The sequence below is a fragment of the Sinohyriopsis cumingii genome, chromosome 1 (genome assembly GCF_028554795.1).
Source record: "Sinohyriopsis cumingii isolate HCF-2022 chromosome 1, ASM2855479v2, whole genome shotgun sequence".
In the NCBI taxonomy this organism is placed as follows: domain Eukaryota; kingdom Metazoa; phylum Mollusca; class Bivalvia; order Unionida; family Unionidae; genus Sinohyriopsis; species Sinohyriopsis cumingii.
Window position 1 is genome coordinate 29,552,796 of NC_142961.1, and position 20,087 is coordinate 29,572,882.

Sequence of the window (20,087 nt, forward strand, 5' to 3'; positions counted from 1 at the left end):
TATTGCCCACATTTCAACCTGACTTTCTTAACCTCCTTCTATTGCCCATATTTCATTCTGGCTTTCTACATCTCCCTCTATTGCCTGTTTCAATCTGGCTTTCTAAACCTCTCTGTATTACCCACATTTCAACATGACTTTCTGAACCTCCTTCTATTACCCATATTTTATCCTTTCTAAATCTCCCTGTATTGCCCACATTTCAACCTGACTTTCTGAACCTCCTTCTGTTGCCCATATTTCATCCTGACATTCTAAACCTCCCTGTATTGCCCACATTTTGGCCTGACTTTCTGAACCTTCTTCTATTGCCCATATTTCAGCCTGGCTTTCTAAACCTCTTTCTATTGCCCATGTTTCAATCTGGCTTTCTAAACCTCTCTATATTGCCCACATTTCAACCCGACTTTCTGAACCTCCTTCTATTGCCCGTATTTCATCTTGGCTTTCTAAACCACCCTCTTTTCAACCTGGCTTTCTAAACCTCCCTGTATTGCCCACACTTCAACCTGATTTTCTGAACCTCATTCTATTGCCCATATTTCATCCTGGCTTTCTAAACCTCCCTGTATTGCCCACATTTCAACCTGACTTTCTGAACCTCCTTCTATTGCCCATATTTCATCCTTACTTTCTAAACCTCTCTCTATTGCCCATGTTTCAATCTGGCTTTCTAAATCTCCCTATATTGCCCACATTTCAACCTGACTTTCTGAACCTCCTTCTATTCCCCATATTTCATGTTGGCTTTCTAAACCTCCCTCTATTACCCACATTTCAACCTGGCTTTCTAAACCTCCCTGTATTGCCCACATTACAACCTGGCTTTCTGAACCTCTTTCTATTGCCCATATTTCATCCTGGCTTTCTGAACCTCCCTCTATTGACCATATTTCAACATGGCTTTCTAGACCTTTCTCTACTGCCCACATTTGGCCCTGAGTGACCAAGTGGTCTAATGCGCTCTCCATTATGGATCATCACTTCTGTCTGCATCGGTTCGAGTCCCAGATTAGGACAATGTGGGTATGTGAGAAAGCTTGCCAGCAGCTTCTCGTGGGTCGGTGGTTCTTTCCGGTGGTTTTCCCGGGTTCTTCCTCCACCATTATACTGGCCACCACCTATAGCCTATCATGTGCTGAAAAATGGGGTTAAACCCTACAACAACAACAACAACAACAACAAAAACTGCCCACATTTATAACTTTCTTTCTAAACCTCCCTCCATTGCCCACATTTGAACATAGCTTTCTAAACCTCCCTCTATTTTGCATATTTTTGCCCCAAAAATACAGCACACAGCATTTATTATCAGCTTTTGTTTGGATAAAATCTTTGTACCCGTCTGTGAATGAGTAGATTTCGTGTTTTTATAACACAACTTTAACATGGCACACATTTTCATTAGCAATTAACAGGAAATAGAGCATTATCACAATTTTTTTTGAGGTTAAATTTAATGTTCATCAAATATATTTCAGATTCATTACAAAATACAGCTGTTGCTCCCATAATTCATACTATAATTCCACAATTTCAGATAAAACGTATGATTTCATCATATGTAGGAGAGAATGCCGAGTTTGAGAGGCAGTATCTATCAGGAGAATTAGAAGTTGAGTTGACACCACAGGTAATGATTATGCTTGCACATTAAAACCTTCTGCAACTGGAATGTCAGCCATAGTTTGTTAGCAAAAATCATGTGCTTTTTCTTTTGTCTTCACTTTTTCTTAATATTTATGTCAATGTCTTACATTTGGAGGGTTTATTGTTTGTCATGTGTAACCTGTGCACAACATTGATTCTTAGTTGACTTGAAATGCTTCAGAATAAGGTCTTTGACTGATTATTATGGTGCCCAATTGAAATGCCTCAGGATAAGGTCATTGACTGATTATTATGGTGCCCAATTGTAATGCCTCAAAATAGGGTCTTTGACTAATTATTATGGTGCCCAATTGCAATGCCTCAAAATAAGGTCTGTGACTGATTATTATGGTGCCCAATTGCAATGCTTCAAAATAAGGTCTGTGACTGATTATTATGGCACCCAATTGCAATGCTTCAAAATAAGGTCTTTGACTGATTATTATGGTGCCCAATTGCAATGCTTCAAAATAAGGTCTTTGACTGATTATTATGGTGCCCAATTGCAATGCCTCAAAATAAGGTCTGTGACTGATTATTATGGTGCCCAATTGCAATGCCTCAAAATAAGGTCTGTGACTGATTATTATGGTGCCCAATTGCAATGCTTCAAAATAAGGTCTGTGACTGATTATTATGGTGCCCAATTGCAATGCTTCAAAATAAGGTCTGTGACTGATTATTATGGTGCCCAATTGCAATGCTTCAAAATAAGGTCTGTGACTTCATCCATTGCAAGATGTGGGAGCCTACTGTAATCATGATTTTCCATCTGTCTGTCTGCCTGTCTGTTCATACTTCTTGTAACCATCAGAGCTCTGCAAGCTTTATACCAAATACCATGTAGTACATGAACTACCTGTTAAGAAGTTATGGTCCAATTTTGATAGAGTTATTACCCATTGTCCTCAGGGTCAAATCTCCCTTACAGCAGATTCATGTAGCCAGCATATTCTGATGATGCAATATGGTATGATGTAGCCAGCATATTCTGATGATGCAATATGGTATGATGTAGCCAGCATATTCTGATGATGCAATATGGTATGATGTAGCCAGCATATTCTGATGATGCAATATGGTATGATGTAGCCAGCATATTCTGATGATGCAATATGGTATGAGTATTGTCTCCTCAATTAACATGTATGGATTTTGTCTCATCAGCTCATTGTTTGAAAGAGTTATGGTCCATGACAGGGAACTGGATATTTTCACATGATATGTTGCTTGTAACCAGCATAGCTCAAGAACCATTCAACTTATTCAAATGCAATTTGGTAATAGCAATGTCTTATAGACTTTCATGTGCTTTTATGGGTTTAGTATTATCGATTCCATTTTAGACAGAGTTATGTCACATGTCAAAGAAATTGTTTTCTTCATGTGGAACCTTGAAACATTGCTTGCATTCAGCATAGCTTAAGAACCATTCAACATATTCTGATTGTGCCTGTTATGTGTTGTGTGTCACTTCATCAACACAAACAATATCATGGTTCTCAGTCAGCATTAAATTATTTCATGGAATGTTATTTAGCATTGCTCAAGAACAGTTAAACATTTCTAATGCAGTTTGAGAATTTTAGTGAAACTGGGGCCTAATGAGTTCTAGCACTGAGTTCAGTATACAAACATATGATTTTGGGTATTCAGTAGAAAGCACTGTCTCCACAGACGTAGTAAAAAATATAACATCATTGATCTCGGTGCCGGTACAGAAAATGTGCATCAACTTAGATACAAAGCATAACAATGAATAAGAACTATTAATTGCATTTCAAAAGGTTGTGAGTTCAGTCAGTTGTTTAAGTCTCTTGGTCATCCTAATATAATTTTGCACAGTTAAAAAAAAAATCTTTTCTTCTAAAGTTAACATAGGGTGGCCAGTTAATAATGTCTCATTTGTAAGAGCGAAAGGGAGTATGCATAGGATTTGATCTCTAAAATTTGAAAATTTGGAATAGTCTGGAATAAAGTGCTTTGCATTCTCAATTTCACCTCAGGATTAGCACTTATTATTAGATACATGATTTGTTCATAAATTGAAGTTACTACACATTGTTCTTAGCCTGAGGTACTTCACTTTCTTCTTAGCCTAGCATGCATGATCTGAGACATTCAATCAACATGGAGTGGTTTTTTTTATTGTGGTTCAAATAGGCTTTAAAATTACATATTGAAGGGTTGTTTCTTACTTCAGTGGGTAACAAGTTCCATAGTTGAATTGTAGATGGTAGAAATGAATTATATAACAAGGTTGTTCTACACATTGGGGGTTGAAGATCATTTGAAGATCGAATGGAGTAGGTCGTGCATTCTGTAAATAAAGGTTAAATCAAATCTTGAAGATATGTGGGAGGCAGTCTGTGGTAAAGTTTAAATAACTGCAGCAATTTATGCTTGTAACAGCAAGAGTTTAGACTTTCTCAGCTGGTTTCACAGTACTGTTGTAAAGGAGATGCACTTTTAGTTGCACCCATTATTATTCTCATCGCCTCAACATTTAATTTTACTAGAAATTCTTTCTCATGCATTATACAATTGTCCCAAATGGGATTGGCATAGTCAAAAGTTGGAACAATATAAGATTTGTACATTTTTCCCAATGATAATCTATCTAGTTTGAATTTGAGACTTTTTAAACAATTCAGCTTTGTCAGAAATGTATTTAATGTGTGTGTGTGCTAAGCAGCATCAGTGTTTAATGAAACGCTCAAATGTTTGTGCAGAGTGACTTCTTGTAAGTTTGTTTCAGCCATGCATAATATAGAATGGTTTTGGTTCTGTTTTCATGTTATTAGCATTTATTCTTATATGGATGAAATGTATCTAGCCAACAATTGGACCATTCATGTATCTTTTGAATATCAGTTTAAGATTTCATCAGCTGTGATCTGATTATCAGATATTATATTCTATTGTTTATCTGTTGAATGAAACTACCAGTTGTCACCAATTTTGAAAATGATTACCATCACTACGAACTTGTACCTGGAGTACCAGATTCATTGTGGGACATGACAATGGCTTGAAAAATAAACTGAGTAATCTGCAGTTAAATTGTCTTCTTCAAATATGTCACACTATCATACTACCATAGGAGAACTACTGCTACCTCGTAAATCCAGCCATCCTAGGCTATAACATTTTAGCTACACATCTCAAAAATATATCTGACCACCTAAGTTACAGTTGATAGAATTATCTCCCCTTGATACAGTGGTTGGTGCCATGTCCTGTGAATACTTAAGTTACTGCTTCCTTTCATGCACATTAGCATGCTGTCCACAAGCAGCGAGGCATTGCAATTCATGTGCAAACATTTTGGAAGTTTTCTACTTTAAACCAAGTTTGAGGAATATTCTCTTCTCAGGGAGGTATATTCTAAGTTGCCAACATTTTAATCTCTCTTTCTTCGCTCACAAAGTTTCAGGCTTTTCAGTGTCATCACTTTGCTGTCCTCACAGTCATCCTTTGTATATGCCTGCATGGGTTGTTGGTGTGTCCCAACACATTGCTTTAGCAGTATTTAATTATGTACAGGTCTGGTAGAAAACTCGTATAATATTTGTTGTATAGGTTACACTACAGTAGGATATGTACAGGTAAGTTTTCTATATTACTCTAGTTTTAGAGTCTGCTTCATAGATACATGCATGATACTTTATTGATTTTACCTCTGTAGGCCATCATTTGGCCTTTCCTTCTGGTAACATTGTTTTACAATTGATTTTATAGTGTCCATTTTATAAGTATTGTTATGTATATTTAATTTGCATCGTTTTATTTCATTATATGCTATTGTGCTGTAACATTGTATGTTTGACTTGACCTTGTCCAAAATTAAGTTCATCTTTTACATAGCCTGAGTTATTGATTTTGGTTTTGTAGTAAATATATTTATTTCAATCTGTGAACTTTGGAAATTCCTTATGAATTGCCAGTTCAGCCTGTTGTTTTATATACATTTTATATTATGATTTTAGTAACAGACTGCTAATTATAGCTAACGTTTTATTTTGTAAATGTTAAGACTTTCTAGAAGGTTATTTTCCGTTAGGTAATATTTTTTTTCAGAAAATGCTAATTGTGACCTGAGGTCAAGTAGAAGACTATAATCTTCTTACTGGAAAGATCGTTAAATCGTGCTTAAGATGTAGCAAACTCAATTTGTATTATTGTTGTGACCAGTAGTTAATTTGGGCTGGAATTTTTTTCGTCTAATTATTCAGTCTAAGTGATTTACCTCTGGAAATACAAAAATTGCTCTGATAACATTATAGGATGGAAACATTCACTGGGATTTATTGTGAATTCAAACCTGGAATTATATTATTGTGATCCAACAAGACACTGTTGTCACATCAGCACTATACAGGTCACCTTCAGAGTTGAACTCAGTTTTGATTTCTAATAATTCTTCTGTAATTCTAGAATTATTTGGGGATTTAATTTGCAATACTGTAAGTTCTTTTTTTTTCATTTTCACTTTGTATTCTAGGAAAATAAATTATCTGTTGAATGTTACAAAGCTTGTTGCTTTTCACTCTTAACTGTTACTTATTTTAAGAGCATAGACTCTTAACAGTATCAAAACAACTGTATATACTGTCTGCCATGTTTTGTCTCACAGATTTAGATCATGGGCAAGACCAGGTGTAAGCTTTGTAAACATTCTAAACATGGAACTGACAACCACTCTACAGGCATAGCTTGTGCTGGTTGCCAATCTACATGTACATGTTAAACTTGTATATTATGGACAGAAAATTGATGGGCTGTAGTACTGGGGATACTAGAAGGGAAGTTGCAAAAGCGCACCTTGAGGGATGATGTCATCAGTTTGCATGCTGACATCTCAGTATCGCACTCTAAATGGTTCATCAACTACAAAGTGATCCAGGCTATTGCAGTCAGCAACAGCTCTGATTCCTCTCTCACCATCACATTATAATTAGCCTTTCTTGGCAGAACTAGTAGGTCATTCACTGCATGGGCTCAACACCCAATTGCCTTTATCACCGGCCATTGAGCATGATCAAGATAAAAGTAAACCACATAGTTACACTATTTCATGTATTTTTTCATACCCTTTAATTTTTCATACACAGTCCAGTTATCAGACTAATAATTATTTAAATGTATCATTTTTTTGTACATATCACTTATTTTGTTTTGAAAAATCATTTAAATTATCAGATATAACATATTTTCATTTGCAAAAAAGATTGAAGATACCGTATAGCCATTTTGTTTTTACAAAAATGAATAATGAATTATTGCTGAGAAAATACAATGATTGATGCATAAGCTCTCGTATTGTCATTACAACATCTGCTGGTGTTATTATCGGACAAAGGCCTTCACAGAACATAATCCTTAATTATCATTAATTGGTTCTCTTATTAAGTCCGTCACCATAATAAAACTCCAAATGCATTTTACAAATGAGTTAAGAGGCCCAGTGATGTTTTCTTATCCAACACAAATTATATCTGGGTACATGCTACAGTGAAGACCACAGACCAATGATGCACTAGTCACATTGTTCATTATAGTCAACCGCTCTGGTGGCCTGGTGGTTGGAGTGTCCACCTCGGATGCATGAGGTCATGGGTTTGATCCCCAGCCAAGTCATACCAAAGACTTACAGAAATGGTACTAACAGTTGCCTCGCTTGGTGCTCAGCATTAAGAGGTTAGTGTTAGGACTGGTCGTCCAGGTGTGAGGATAATGTAACTGGGTGGGACATCATGCTACATGTCTGCAGCATGATACCCCAGTGCTAGACATTACTTTAAACTGCCACACTGCAGACAGCGTAGCGATATGACTGAAATGTTTATAAAGCTGCATTAAAAATCCAAGTCACACACACACTCTTTATAGTCATACAAAAATAAGTTATAAAACCTTGTCATTTTCTATCATCAATTTGAAAGTCACAGACGTCGTTAAATCGATTCCTACATATACAGTCTATTAAGTGCTTCTACTGTTTTAACTTGGAAATAATTAACATTTGTTATGAATCTGTTCTACAATATACCCTTCTAATGTTATCTTAATTGGTGAGTTCGAATAACAAGTAATGTGTATAATCGCTTGTCCTTACAACATCTTCTGCTGTATGGACAACAGCACATTGACAGATTTTCATTTCCCTAAAGAGAGCCTCATTTCCCTACTGGTGGCCTCGGTGATTTGACCTCTTCTGTCGAATCTTGCCCTTTATCTGGTTTCATCTGGAATAACCAAAGCTCTAAGCATATTTAATTCGCATGTAAATAACACTGCATATCCATGTGGTTATTGTAACAATGTATATCATTAAAACAAGAATGAGGTGTTTATTGATAATAGAATATAGCTGTGTCCTAATACATGAGGATTATGACACTTTTCAGATAACTGGAAATAAGTCTTTTTTCTCTTTTGCAAAAGCTACAATTAAAAACTGCTTTGAATAAATACAGTCTTGTACACTGACAAAATTTTGTCTCCTCTCTATCTTTCTCTCCCTCACATACACACTAGCTTGCATTAACTAAAATATGTTTTTTAGTCCATTCAATTTATTATGGTAATTTGAAAATGAGGTTGTTGATGTAAGAATACAAGTTGCACTTAGTTTCTTGACAACTTGGACTCAGATCATTGCGTACAATTTACAAATAAATAATACCCCTACATGTTCAGGCCATCTGAATCATTTTGCCAACATTACACAACATAACAGCTACAAAGAAGTATGCTCTAAATGCAGATGACCTTGCACACTGAGACATTATGCTCTCTCTCTTTCTCTCTCTCTCTAGAAACAAACAAAAATCTTTTTGAGTACTTTTATTTTTATTGTAATTGGATTCTTGAGTTGAGAGCAGAATGAGACAGAAAATATATGTTTATTTTGTACATTTGTGCCGTTAGGTTGTTGAGTAGCGCGTGTTCTGTAGAACTTGTTCGGGTATGATCCCTTTATTTTTTGTACACGGTCAGAACCATAAAATGATAATTATTTATTTTACATATAATTTTTCGTACACTGAAATTAATAATTATTTTCTCATGTATGAAAAATCATGTGAAATACGGTACACTTTTGCAATTCTGATGTACAGACCAGCTAAATGGATCAAATACCCCATACTCTGTCCTAGGTTAATCTAGACAGTGTCATGCCAAGTACAGTGGCCAGTGTTCCACCACAAACAGACTCTGACTGCAATAGGTCAGTACAACAGCCAGTCATCCAATGTCAGATACCAGACAAATGGGAGCCCCAAGTGGCCAAGTGGTCTTAAGCATTCTCCGTTATGGATCACTGCCATCTCACCTCTGTCTGCATGGGTTAAAGTCTAGGATTCGGCTAATGTATGTATGTGAGAAAGCTTGCCAGTAGCTTCTCGTGGGTCGGTGGTTCTTCCTGGGATTTTCCTGGGTTCTTTGTCCACCAATAATACTGGCTGCCATGCATAGCCTATTGTGTGCTGAAAAATGGCGTTAAACCCCACAACAACAACAACAACCATGCAAATGATCTGTGTCCAGTTTGCTGAACACACTTAATACAGGGAATCAGGATCAGCTCTACCCATATAGTGCCATAGGGCACTCACTATACATGATGCCTAGCTTAGTGCCACAGTACCCAGGGAATGTAGCTTCACTTTATTCTCAAGTCTTTTCCATTCAGAGGTGACCTTACTTACCAGCTGTTTGGAAGTTAACCTATCTCACCCCACATTTGATGATGCAATGTAAGCTAAAGACTGTAGGCCTTTATCGACTTATTTGGAGATGAAAGCAAACTTACACAAATATTATCTCACCCACCAGAGGTTTTGTGGATCAAATATCCCCTAACCTGTACTGACACAATTAACAGCACAGTGTCATGCAAGATTAAATGGCATTTTCCCATCTAAACTGGAGTCTCAGATCGCAACAAGTTACTACTACATTTGATCAGATGATCTTTGTTTAAGCTGTATGGACCATTTCTGTGGATAAAATATCCCCAAACCAATCTCAACACAAAGTATAGCACAATACCATGAAAGAGAAAATGGTACTGTTCCATCAAAACATTTTACCATTTTTTTAAAGACAAAAGACAGATGGTCTTTGAGGAGTTTGCCTATTCCATACTACAAGGCACTTTTGTGGATCAGGACATGTCACACAGTACATCCAGTGCCCAAATTAGTGTTCCAGGACATGGATCCACAATAATCTCATTCCTTTGTCACTCAAAGAGATCATTCACTTAGTGATCAAATCCCAATCAGGACATATTGTGAGCATGATGGGCCACTTCTTAGACTATCTTCTCCAGTTCCATGTCAGATTTCACCTAGACATGACAGAGTATGCTCACATGTCAGATTTCACCTAGACATGACGGAGTATGCTCACTTGTCAGATTTGCCTTGTTCACCTAGATATGATAGAGTATGCTCACATGTCAGATTTGCCTTGTTCACCTAGATATGATGGAGTATGCTCACATTGTCAGATTTCACTTAGACATGATGGAGTATGCTCACATGTCAGATTTGCCTTGTTCACCTAGATATGATGGAGTATGCTCACATGTCAGATTTCACCTAGACATGATGGAGTATGCTCACATGTCATTTGCCTTGTTCACCTAGATATGATGGAGTATGCTCACATGTCAGATTTGCCTTGTAGACATGATGAAGTGTGCTCACATGCTCCGTCGTCTTGGTTTGATCTCAATCACAGGAGAAGACTCAACCTTCCAAGTGTCAATCGAAGAAGTCTTTCACTTGTTACCTCCAGAGTTTCGCTCCCCTCCTCCTTCTCCATCAACAGCTTGGTCCAAAGTTACAGCATTTGTTGACATGCTAAACAGCAAAAGACCAACCAGCCACATGATTAATTATTGGCATGCTTATGTTGATGACCATCCCATACGATGTATTGACATCAGTGTACTTGTACTGTTAAGGTTCATTCAACACAGAGTGCCACAGTGCACCCATCTTGCTGCATGGTCAATTGTGCCACCTAATCTACTCGATACAGGTGCTTATCTGGGGAAATTGTCCTGAAGATCCATTAAAACTTAAAAGCTAAGGTTCTTGACAATCAGTTTCAACAAAAGCTCAGAAAAGGGTATCATTCCACCCCAATTTCTCTTCATGCCATCAGATGTAGATTGCTCACGGTCAGTACTGAACCCAATACACCTTTCAGATATACCAGAGAGGACCGCTTATAATGATCTAATATTAAGTATTCCATGCCCACATCTGTACACGTACCCGCTCTGAGGAAAGACATCCACTGGCGGTATAGTACCATGACAGATCCATGCCACTATATGGCCAGTTAGTGCCTTTGTGCCCAGTTCCTACTATGGACCAATTGCACCCAATAGCTTCAGTTCTCACCCAAAAAAACCCATCTCTCAGCTAGAGAGACCTTTACCTAAATCAATGTGACAGTGGACATCGTCGTCTTATGTTGCCTATTTATGAGGTCATTGCAATGATACTGTCATCCCAATGGCAGCCAAAACTTTGTTCCTTGGAACAAATAATGCATATAGGGCTCCATCTCAGGAATTGGAGAACATCACTTGCCTTACATCAAGTGGGCCTTTGCAGGTACAGCCATGTAGTTGTCAGTTTATATGGACATGAGCACAACAGGCCAGGATGCACATCTTTCTCCGTCATTCCATGCAGACAGTGGACAGTGTTTCAATCAGGATTGTCTGTTTCATATTAATAACTTGGAGATGAAAGGTTTAATGAAGGCATTGTATTCATGGCAAGAGAAGATACATGGAAAGGGTGTTCTCATTCTGTCAACAGCTCCATTGTGGTGAACTATCTCAGAAGGCAGTGGGAACAAAGTCCCCTGACATTTACATTCTTCTTTGGGATTTTCTTAGCTGGTATCTTCAGTAACAAATCTATGGACATGCTTATCATATCGTATTATGATCAGGTAACATATCTGAAGTATAAACTTTTTTAGTAGTTCTTCAATTTTACTTACCCAGCCATAATACATGTACACACTCCCAGCCTTCCAACAGTTTACGACCATATGGAGAGTATGTCTTCTGCTCCAGTAGTAATTAAGTATTCATGCCAATCCTAGTATCAAGGGGAGATCAGGCTAGCTTTAGCTAATGTATTAGCCTGTGAGGGCTAGATTTGTGAGGTATTAGTTATCCTAAGGTATTATGATCAGGTAGGTATTATTAAAAAAAACATATTTTACTAGAAAAAAAATTAGTTTCTTTTATGGCAAGTGCTGTACAGAGAAAAAAGTAGGTCAGATTAACAAGGTTGGATGATATGTGTTTGAGAAAAAAAGTGTCCAAACCAGCCTTATTCATATTATTAAGTTGCTTATTCATTGCCTTTCATCTTCATATTTTAGGGCACCCTTGCAGAGAGGATCAGGGCAGGAGGAGCAGGTATTCCTGCATTTTTCACCCCTACTGGATACGGAACACTGATCCACCAAGGAGGGGCTCCAATCAAATATAAGCCTGATGGTAATGTGGAAATCTCCAGTGAAACTAGGGAGGTGAGTTGGTTCTTCATGGTGACTGTGATCAAATGTGATCACAGAGATATTTGGTGTCCTCACAATATAAAGTTTTTAAAATCATGTCCCTTTTTCTAAATCACTCCCCTCCACAAAAAAAAAACCCCAGAATGTTATTTTTCAGAATTAGTAGTTGTGACTTACTGTGATCACTGTATGGTGAATATACCATAAAACGGTAGTTTTAGATATTCATTGAGGTCAGAACTACCATTTCTTTTTATCTTTCAGTTCCTCAATAAATCAGCTTTTCTGATATCATCCACTTTGTTATTATATCTGAAAGTCCTTTACAAGTCATAATATCTTGCATTTTATTTTAGATTTGTGACAGTTTGAAGTGAAAAACTTCCCTTCATTTTGAACCCTATTATTCATAATATAAATGGTTCCGTACCCCCATCCCTTGACACTATTCATACTTTGTCAAATATATTGTGTTAATGAACAGGTGATCAATGTTTACATGATGCTTTTTTATCATGGTGTTTTGAAGTAAAGTGAGCTTTGAATGGTCTTGCTGTCAATTTGTAACATTGGGGTAGTTAGCATAGTTGTCAACCTAAAGCTAGACCTTGCCCTATCCACTGGGGCAGTTAGCATAATTGTCAACCTAAATCTACACCCTGCCCTATCCACTTGGGCAGTTAGTATAATTGTCAACCTAAGTCAAGACCCTGCCCTGCCCACTGGGGCAGTTAGCATAATTGTCAACCTAAATCAAGGCCCTGCCCTACCCATTGGGGCAGTTAGCATAATTGTCAACCTAAATCTAGACCATGCCCTACCCATTTTGGCAGTTAGCATAATTGTCAACCTAAATCAAGACCCTGCCCTACCCATTGGAGCAGTTAGCATAATTGTCAACCTAAAAATCTAGACCCTGCCCTACCCATTGGGTGTAATAGCCACATTTATAGTTGTGAAATACCACATGCCAGTAAATTCTTCTCTTTGTCCATGTTTTGTTTTTTACAGTACCTAGAATCGTCATTATATCTTTCAAAACAAGCCAAAAGAAAGAAAAAGGTCTGTTGCTTTCAGTATTTAGTTCTTGACAGTTGATTTCTGCATAAAAAATAATTCTTATATGGAAAGAGAATAACTTATACCCGATTCTGTTAACTCTCAGACTCTTAGTTGATCATAAAGCCCACAAACCTATGTTTAGATTTTTTAAAGTAATTCTTAATGGTTCAGATGGAAGAAATTGGTTGCTGTTTACTACTGAAAAGTTGAAGAGCCATGCTAATATGTACTTTCATGGTTGGTAAAGATTCTCAGGCATGCACCTTATAGTGCAAGTGATTTGTTACTAGCTGATGGTGTTTTCTCAGAAAACCTATTGTATTCAAGCACAAAGTCATGTACTCAAGTGACATGTTACTAGCTGATGGTGTTTTCTCAGAAAACCTATTAATTGTATTCAAGCACAAAGTCATGTACTCAAGTGACATGTTACTAGTTGATGGTGTTTTCTCAGAAAACCTATTAGTTGTATTCAAGCACAAAGTCATGTACTCAAGTGACATGTTACTAGCTGATGGTGTTTTCTCAGAAAACCTATTAGTTGTATTCAAGCACAAAGTCATGTACTCAAGTGACATGTTACTAGCTGATGGTGTTTTCTCAGAAAACCTATTAGTTCTATTCAAGCACAAAATCATGAACTCAAGTGCCAGGACATTTTGAATAATAATTAATTGGTCATTATTATGAAATTTGATTAATGAGAGCAGTAATAGACAGATTAATAATTGCCCACTGCCACCTGTTTTCCTATCCTTTCGATAAGGTTTGTCGTAGCCATTGATATACAAGAAATTTTCACCCTGATTTTCTGTTAACATTGTTTCCTTGAGCCCAAATAAATGGATATTATTATTTGGTGAGGTTAGCAGTAACTTCACTTGATCAATCTTTCCACGAAAACCCTGAATATTTAAATGACCTATGTGTAAACCTTTGCTAGAAACTCCTAAATTCATGAGATTAATATTAATGCTATTAGAGGCACTCAAGGAGACATTAAAAGTATTAAAACTATGTACAAAGGATAGGAAAACAGGTGGCGGTGGGCTCCTTGTGTATGTTAGAACCGATACTATTTGTAAAAGACGGGAAGACCTAGAAACACAGGAAATAGAATCCATTTGGCTACAGATCACTCCAGAAAAAGCTAAGCCCTATTTAGTAGGTTTTGTGTACAGACCCCCATCATCACATACTGATTGGTGTGAATATTTTGAACTTCAAGTAGATAAAATTTCAAAAGAAGATAAACAATTTTACATTCTAGGCGATATAAATAGAGACCTTCTCAATGATCAAATAAAAGTGAATTGGATGAATTTTATTGCTTCATTAGGTATGGATCTACTAGTAAATGAACCCACCAGAGTAACATCTACCTCTAAAACACTTATAGATCATATTTATACCAATACAAAAGAAAATGTTTTGGAAGTAATGGTTCCAAAGATTGGTATAAGTGACCACTTTGCACTTTTTCTAGCACGTAAAGTCAATGACAAATCAACAAAAAATAATATCCATAAATCCATTACTTATAGATCCTTTCAAAACTTTGATCCTGTTAAATTCCTAGAAGATCTGAAACAGGTTCCATGGAATACAGTCCACATCTTTAAAGATATTGATGATGTTTTAGATACTTGGACAGGTCTGTTCATCAGTATAGTGAACAAGCATGCCCCTTTAAAAACACACAGGATAAAGAAAGACCACCAGCCAGGCTGGATCTCCCCAGAAATTTTAGAAGCAATAAAGCAAAGAGACCAACTAAAATCAGTAGGAAATTAAACTTAATATAGAGTTTGGAGGAATAAAGTTAATAAAATGATACATCAAGCCAAACAAGCGCACTATAAAAAAAGTGCTTGATGAAAACCAAAATAATCCCAAAGCTATCTGGAAAGTGTTTACAGGGTTTGGTGCAGGCAAATGTAAGAGTAAAGCTGAAATTTTATCCCTCAATCATGAGGGCATTTACACTGATAATCCAGCTGACATCTCAAATATTTTCAACAACTTTTTTGTTCAAATTGCTGAAAAAGTTAAAGAACCCAGAACTTCATCTGATCATCTGAAATTCAAACATTTTTGTGCTAAAAAAAACTACCAAACAATATAAAGTTTGAAATTCCTGAAATGAGTCCTGAATTTGTGTTGAAATATATTTAAAAAATGGATGATTGTAAAGCTACAGGACTTGATATGATTGGACCAAGGCTACTAAAGGTAGCTGCACCTGCAATTGTAGAGAGTATAGCTTTCATTTGCAATGAAAGTATTAGGTCTAATAAATTTCCACAAACATGGAAAACTGCCAAGGTTATACCATTGCATAAAGCAGGAACAAAAGATGATGTAAATAACTACAGACCCATCTCTATCCTTCTTTGTCTCTCCAAATTACCTGAAAAACATGTACATGATTCTTTTCTCAACTATTTAAACACTTATGATCTTATTCATGATAATCAGTCTGGCTTTCACCAGAATCACTCCAGTGAAACTGCACTTGTATCTTTGATTGATAAATGGCTGAAAGCATTAGATCATGGAGAAATGGTAGGCACTATTATGGTTGATTTTCGTAAAGCTTTTGATCTTGTAGACCATGAAATTTTGCTTGAAAAACTAAAAATCTATCAATGCAGTGAAAACTCCCTAAACTGGTTTACTTCTTACTTAACTGATAGAGAGCAAAAAGTATCTTTAAATGGTCAACTTTCTGAAAGTAAAAATATTAATTGTGGAGTACCACAAGGCTCTATCCTTGGGCCTCTCTTATTCATACTATTTATCAACGATGGAACTTCAGTTTCTTCCACTGACCTTTATGCAGATGATACTACACTGTCTGAGATTGGTAAAACCAAAACAGTACTTGAAAATAACTTACAAGATGCTATCAACAGACTTCAAGTATGGTACAAGGAAAACAGTATGATCATAAATACAGAAAAAACGAAAGCCCTACTAGTTACAACACAACAAAAACGAGCAAGGCTAGATAGCAAGAAACTCCAGGTTCTTTTTGACAATGTGAGCCTCAATATGACCTCTCAAGACAGAATTCTTGGTGTATTCGTGGATAACAATCTTACTTGGTCTATTCACATTAAACATATTTCAAAAAAGGTTAACTCTTATCTTTGGCTACTGAGGAAAATCAAAACATACATTCCTCTTCATTATAGGGTCATCTTTTATAAAAGTTATATTCAGCCATATCTGGACTACTGTAATGTAATTTGGGGTAATACTTCTAATTCAAACATAACAACACTTTTAAGACTCCAAAAGAGGGCTTGCCATTTAATTCTAGATCAAAGTATAGACAATTTTCAGGATGCAGTGAATAATATAAAGATTTTAGCAATACATGAAAGAATATTTCTTAGAAAGGCCAAATTGATGTATAAAGTATCCAGAAAAGACATTCCTGTCTATCTAAGCAATATCTTTCACCAAAGAGATGCTGATGGCACTCCAAATTTAAGGTCCATAAGAAGAAAATATTACATTATACCAAGGCCAAAGAAGGAATTGTTTAAAAAAGTTTTCAATATACTGGTCACTGGTATGGAACAACATTCCCAGTGACATAAGGCAGGCTCCTAGCATTTCATCTTTTCACAATCAATGTCTTAAATGGATGAAAGCTTTAGAAAATTGAACAGTTCTAGTACAAAAAATACCGCCTGCTTTTCTGTAATTTTACATCATTTTCATAGCTGAATATTTCAATGCAGGATTATATTTTATGTTTTATATATGTTTATGTTTTCACTGATGCCTGTGAATATGTTCCAGGCTTGATACTTTGAATTTTAAAATTACTTAATTGTTTAGTATCAAACCAGACTCTTCACATCATGTTGTATATACTGTATATATTGTACATAACAGATAGAAGGCCTCAAGGTAGATTAGTTCTGTAACTAATTGAGTTACCTTTTCTAAATAAAGTCTTTATCATTATTATTATTATTACATATGAGATATTTATTTATTTATCTATGGTTTTGACTTTGTATTGATATTGCAAGATGGAAAAGTTTGTGTATTTGCAACATTAATCCTTCAAAGAGTGAATGATTGTACTAGTCAAAACTGGCTTGATAAAAATGAAGGAGTCGTCAAAATGTAAGTACATGTATTATCAAAATTACACAACATTGTTAAATGTTAATAAGTATGTTTCCATAGGTTTACCTATTTATGCCCGTTAAGCTCTTTCATGATTCAGATGCTATAGTCATACACTTTTGATAGAGACTGGTAGACAAGATGATAATCTAGTATAACCTGTCTTGAAAGACCATCCTTTCTGCCAAAAAATAATTGTCTCTCAAGATGGGGTCTCTCATGACAGGTAATAATGCTGTATAACCAATACATCTGTGCAAGGAGAACCTGGTCTCTCAAGAAAGGTGGTCTTTCATAGCACTGGTCTCCCAAGACAGGTTTTACTGTACTACTTCATATCATTTGTGTAATTTTTGTTATCATAGTAGTTTGTCATTCGTAGAAGATCAATACCATGCAATTTTCATTTGTAAACAATATCAAAATATAATAGAAAAGTGTTTAGACAAACCTTGGTATAATAAACCATCTCAAAATACAACTATGACTTTACGTCAACGCAGAATCCTTTTGTTATTCACAGTTGCATTTTTTATGTACCATTTGCTGCATCAACAAAAAAATCAAACAATATTTAATATAAGCACTATACGTATACATATATGTGTACTTGAGGTGGTAGATTTTATCTTTGTACATATTTTCTATTGTGGGCCAGTGGCCTAGATCAACAATTTAAAGTTTTGAATGTTAAATCTTGAATCAGATTTATTAATTCTGGTTGCCGTTGATCATTCTGTTACTGTAGAAGTTAGCAAAATGTGTGTTCGCCCGTAGTTGTTTGTGTCTTTTTATCCCTTAATTTATTGTTCTGCATGTTATGTCAGAAGCTGTTGAGCTAAAGTACACGTATTCATTTGAATGTTAGGATGTACATTTTAACGACTTTCAGGCTGAATATTAATCTTTGTAATGCAAATACTACATAGTACCCAAGTTGTCTGTATGCATATTTTGGTCTTTTTCACTGGCTAAATTATGTTTTTTAAATACAGTATGACCACTCCAATGGCCGAGGGTTAGAGCGTCTGCCTCAGATGCAGGAGGTCGTGCATTTGAACCCCAGCCGAGTCATACCAGAGACTATAAAAATGGTACTAACGGCTGCCTTGCTAGTAGGCACTCAGCATTAAGAGGTTAGTGTTAAGACTGGTTGGCCTGGTGTCAGGATAATGTGACTGAGTGGGACATCATGCTACATGTCTGTGGGATGAAGCCCAGTGCTAGTCATCACTATAAACTGTCACACTGCAGACATCATAGTGATATGATTGAAAAATTTTTAAAGTTGTGTTAAAATTTCAAATCACACACAAATACAGTCATGAAGCATCCATACTTTCAAAGAGAGTCCACGTGATTGTAAATTGGGTAGATGAAGTTGTCTAGGCCAGACCTTAGCAGATATGTAGATTATAACACTTATTTATTATCATCAATAGACTGATCACACAAATGTGCTTTGAAACTTCGCTTCGATGAGCACCATTCAGCACTGTATTTTAAAGCCTTCTGTAATGTTTAGAATAATTATTTTTTACTGTATACCATATGATATGTAGAAAAACAGTGCTGAGATATTTGGAACGTCTTGATATTCTTCCCTATAATGCAGTTGATTTATTTTGTTTGTTGGAGCAATAAGAATGCTGATGTCATCAAGTCAGATGTTTTTTTGGTTTCTTGTGTATGTATGCTTTCATTTTCAAACGTGTGCTTTACCTTTAGCAATCCTTTCTTTCCTACCAAGCACAAGTCAGATGCAAATGTGCATGACAGAAAGTAGATAATTGATCTGCCAATAATTTATGTAATTAAAATACAGTGGAACCCCGCTATAACGCGCCCTGCCATAACGCGAATTCGGATATAACGCGGTCGTAGCATGGCTCCCGAAATTTCATATATTCATTCACACATGGAGAAAAAAAATTTGGAGAAAAGTAAAAAAAAACAAAACAAGAAATTAACTTCATTTTGGGCATGAGATTAGTTGTGACTTTTAAAATAATATGATCGTGGCATGGTTCCTGAAATTTGAAATTCATTTACGTGTATTTTTATCGGACCGTGAAAATATTTGTTTAACGTACGAGAAATAGTGTGTAAAACGTTTATTATAATTTGGTGGAAGAATTCGCGTATGACTTTTAATAATAAACGATCGGAACTTAACAATTTATCCAGGTTCTTTAAGTGATTTTGGAGAAGTGATCGTGTATGAATTCTAAAATAATACGATATATATAACATACGAGAAATAGTGTGTACAACGCTTGGCTTCTGAAATTTATCAATTTGAACAGGTTGTGGTGAAGCTCCGCATTCTACTCTAGAAGAGAAAACTGGTTTCATTAGGTTTTTGAATTGTTAAGCCGAAGTAAACATTATCGGAAGTGTTACTTATTACGGATCCATGAGTAAAGCCAGTAAATCGTCTTTGTGATTGTCTTCCATGAATTCTGTATACAGTCGTTGCTCAAACAATAGCCGACATGGGCTTCTTATTTAACTGCAATCACAGCCAAGCAGCAGACAAAGCTGTGGTTGATACAAGAGTCGCACAATTTAATAAACATCAAAGGACGAAAGCCGCCAACATGTATGCTGTGCTTGGCGGTGTGATCAAACAACAAACAGTTAAAAGTAAATAATATCCA

The 20,087-nt window shown here is 36.1% G+C and overlaps 1 protein-coding gene across 1 annotated transcript in view; it reads left to right on the forward strand.

Annotated features, from left to right (window-relative positions):
* LOC149806612 (succinyl-CoA:3-ketoacid coenzyme A transferase 1, mitochondrial-like) overlaps positions 1 to 20,087 on the forward strand; it is a 101,953-nt gene that overhangs the window by 11,084 nt on the left and 70,782 nt on the right. The window contains exons 4-5 of the mRNA XM_089955616.1: positions 1,541 to 1,633; positions 12,079 to 12,228. Coding sequence (XP_089811742.1) covers positions 1,541 to 1,633; positions 12,079 to 12,228 — 243 coding nt within the window. The remainder of the gene's footprint in view (positions 1 to 1,540; positions 1,634 to 12,078; positions 12,229 to 20,087) is intronic.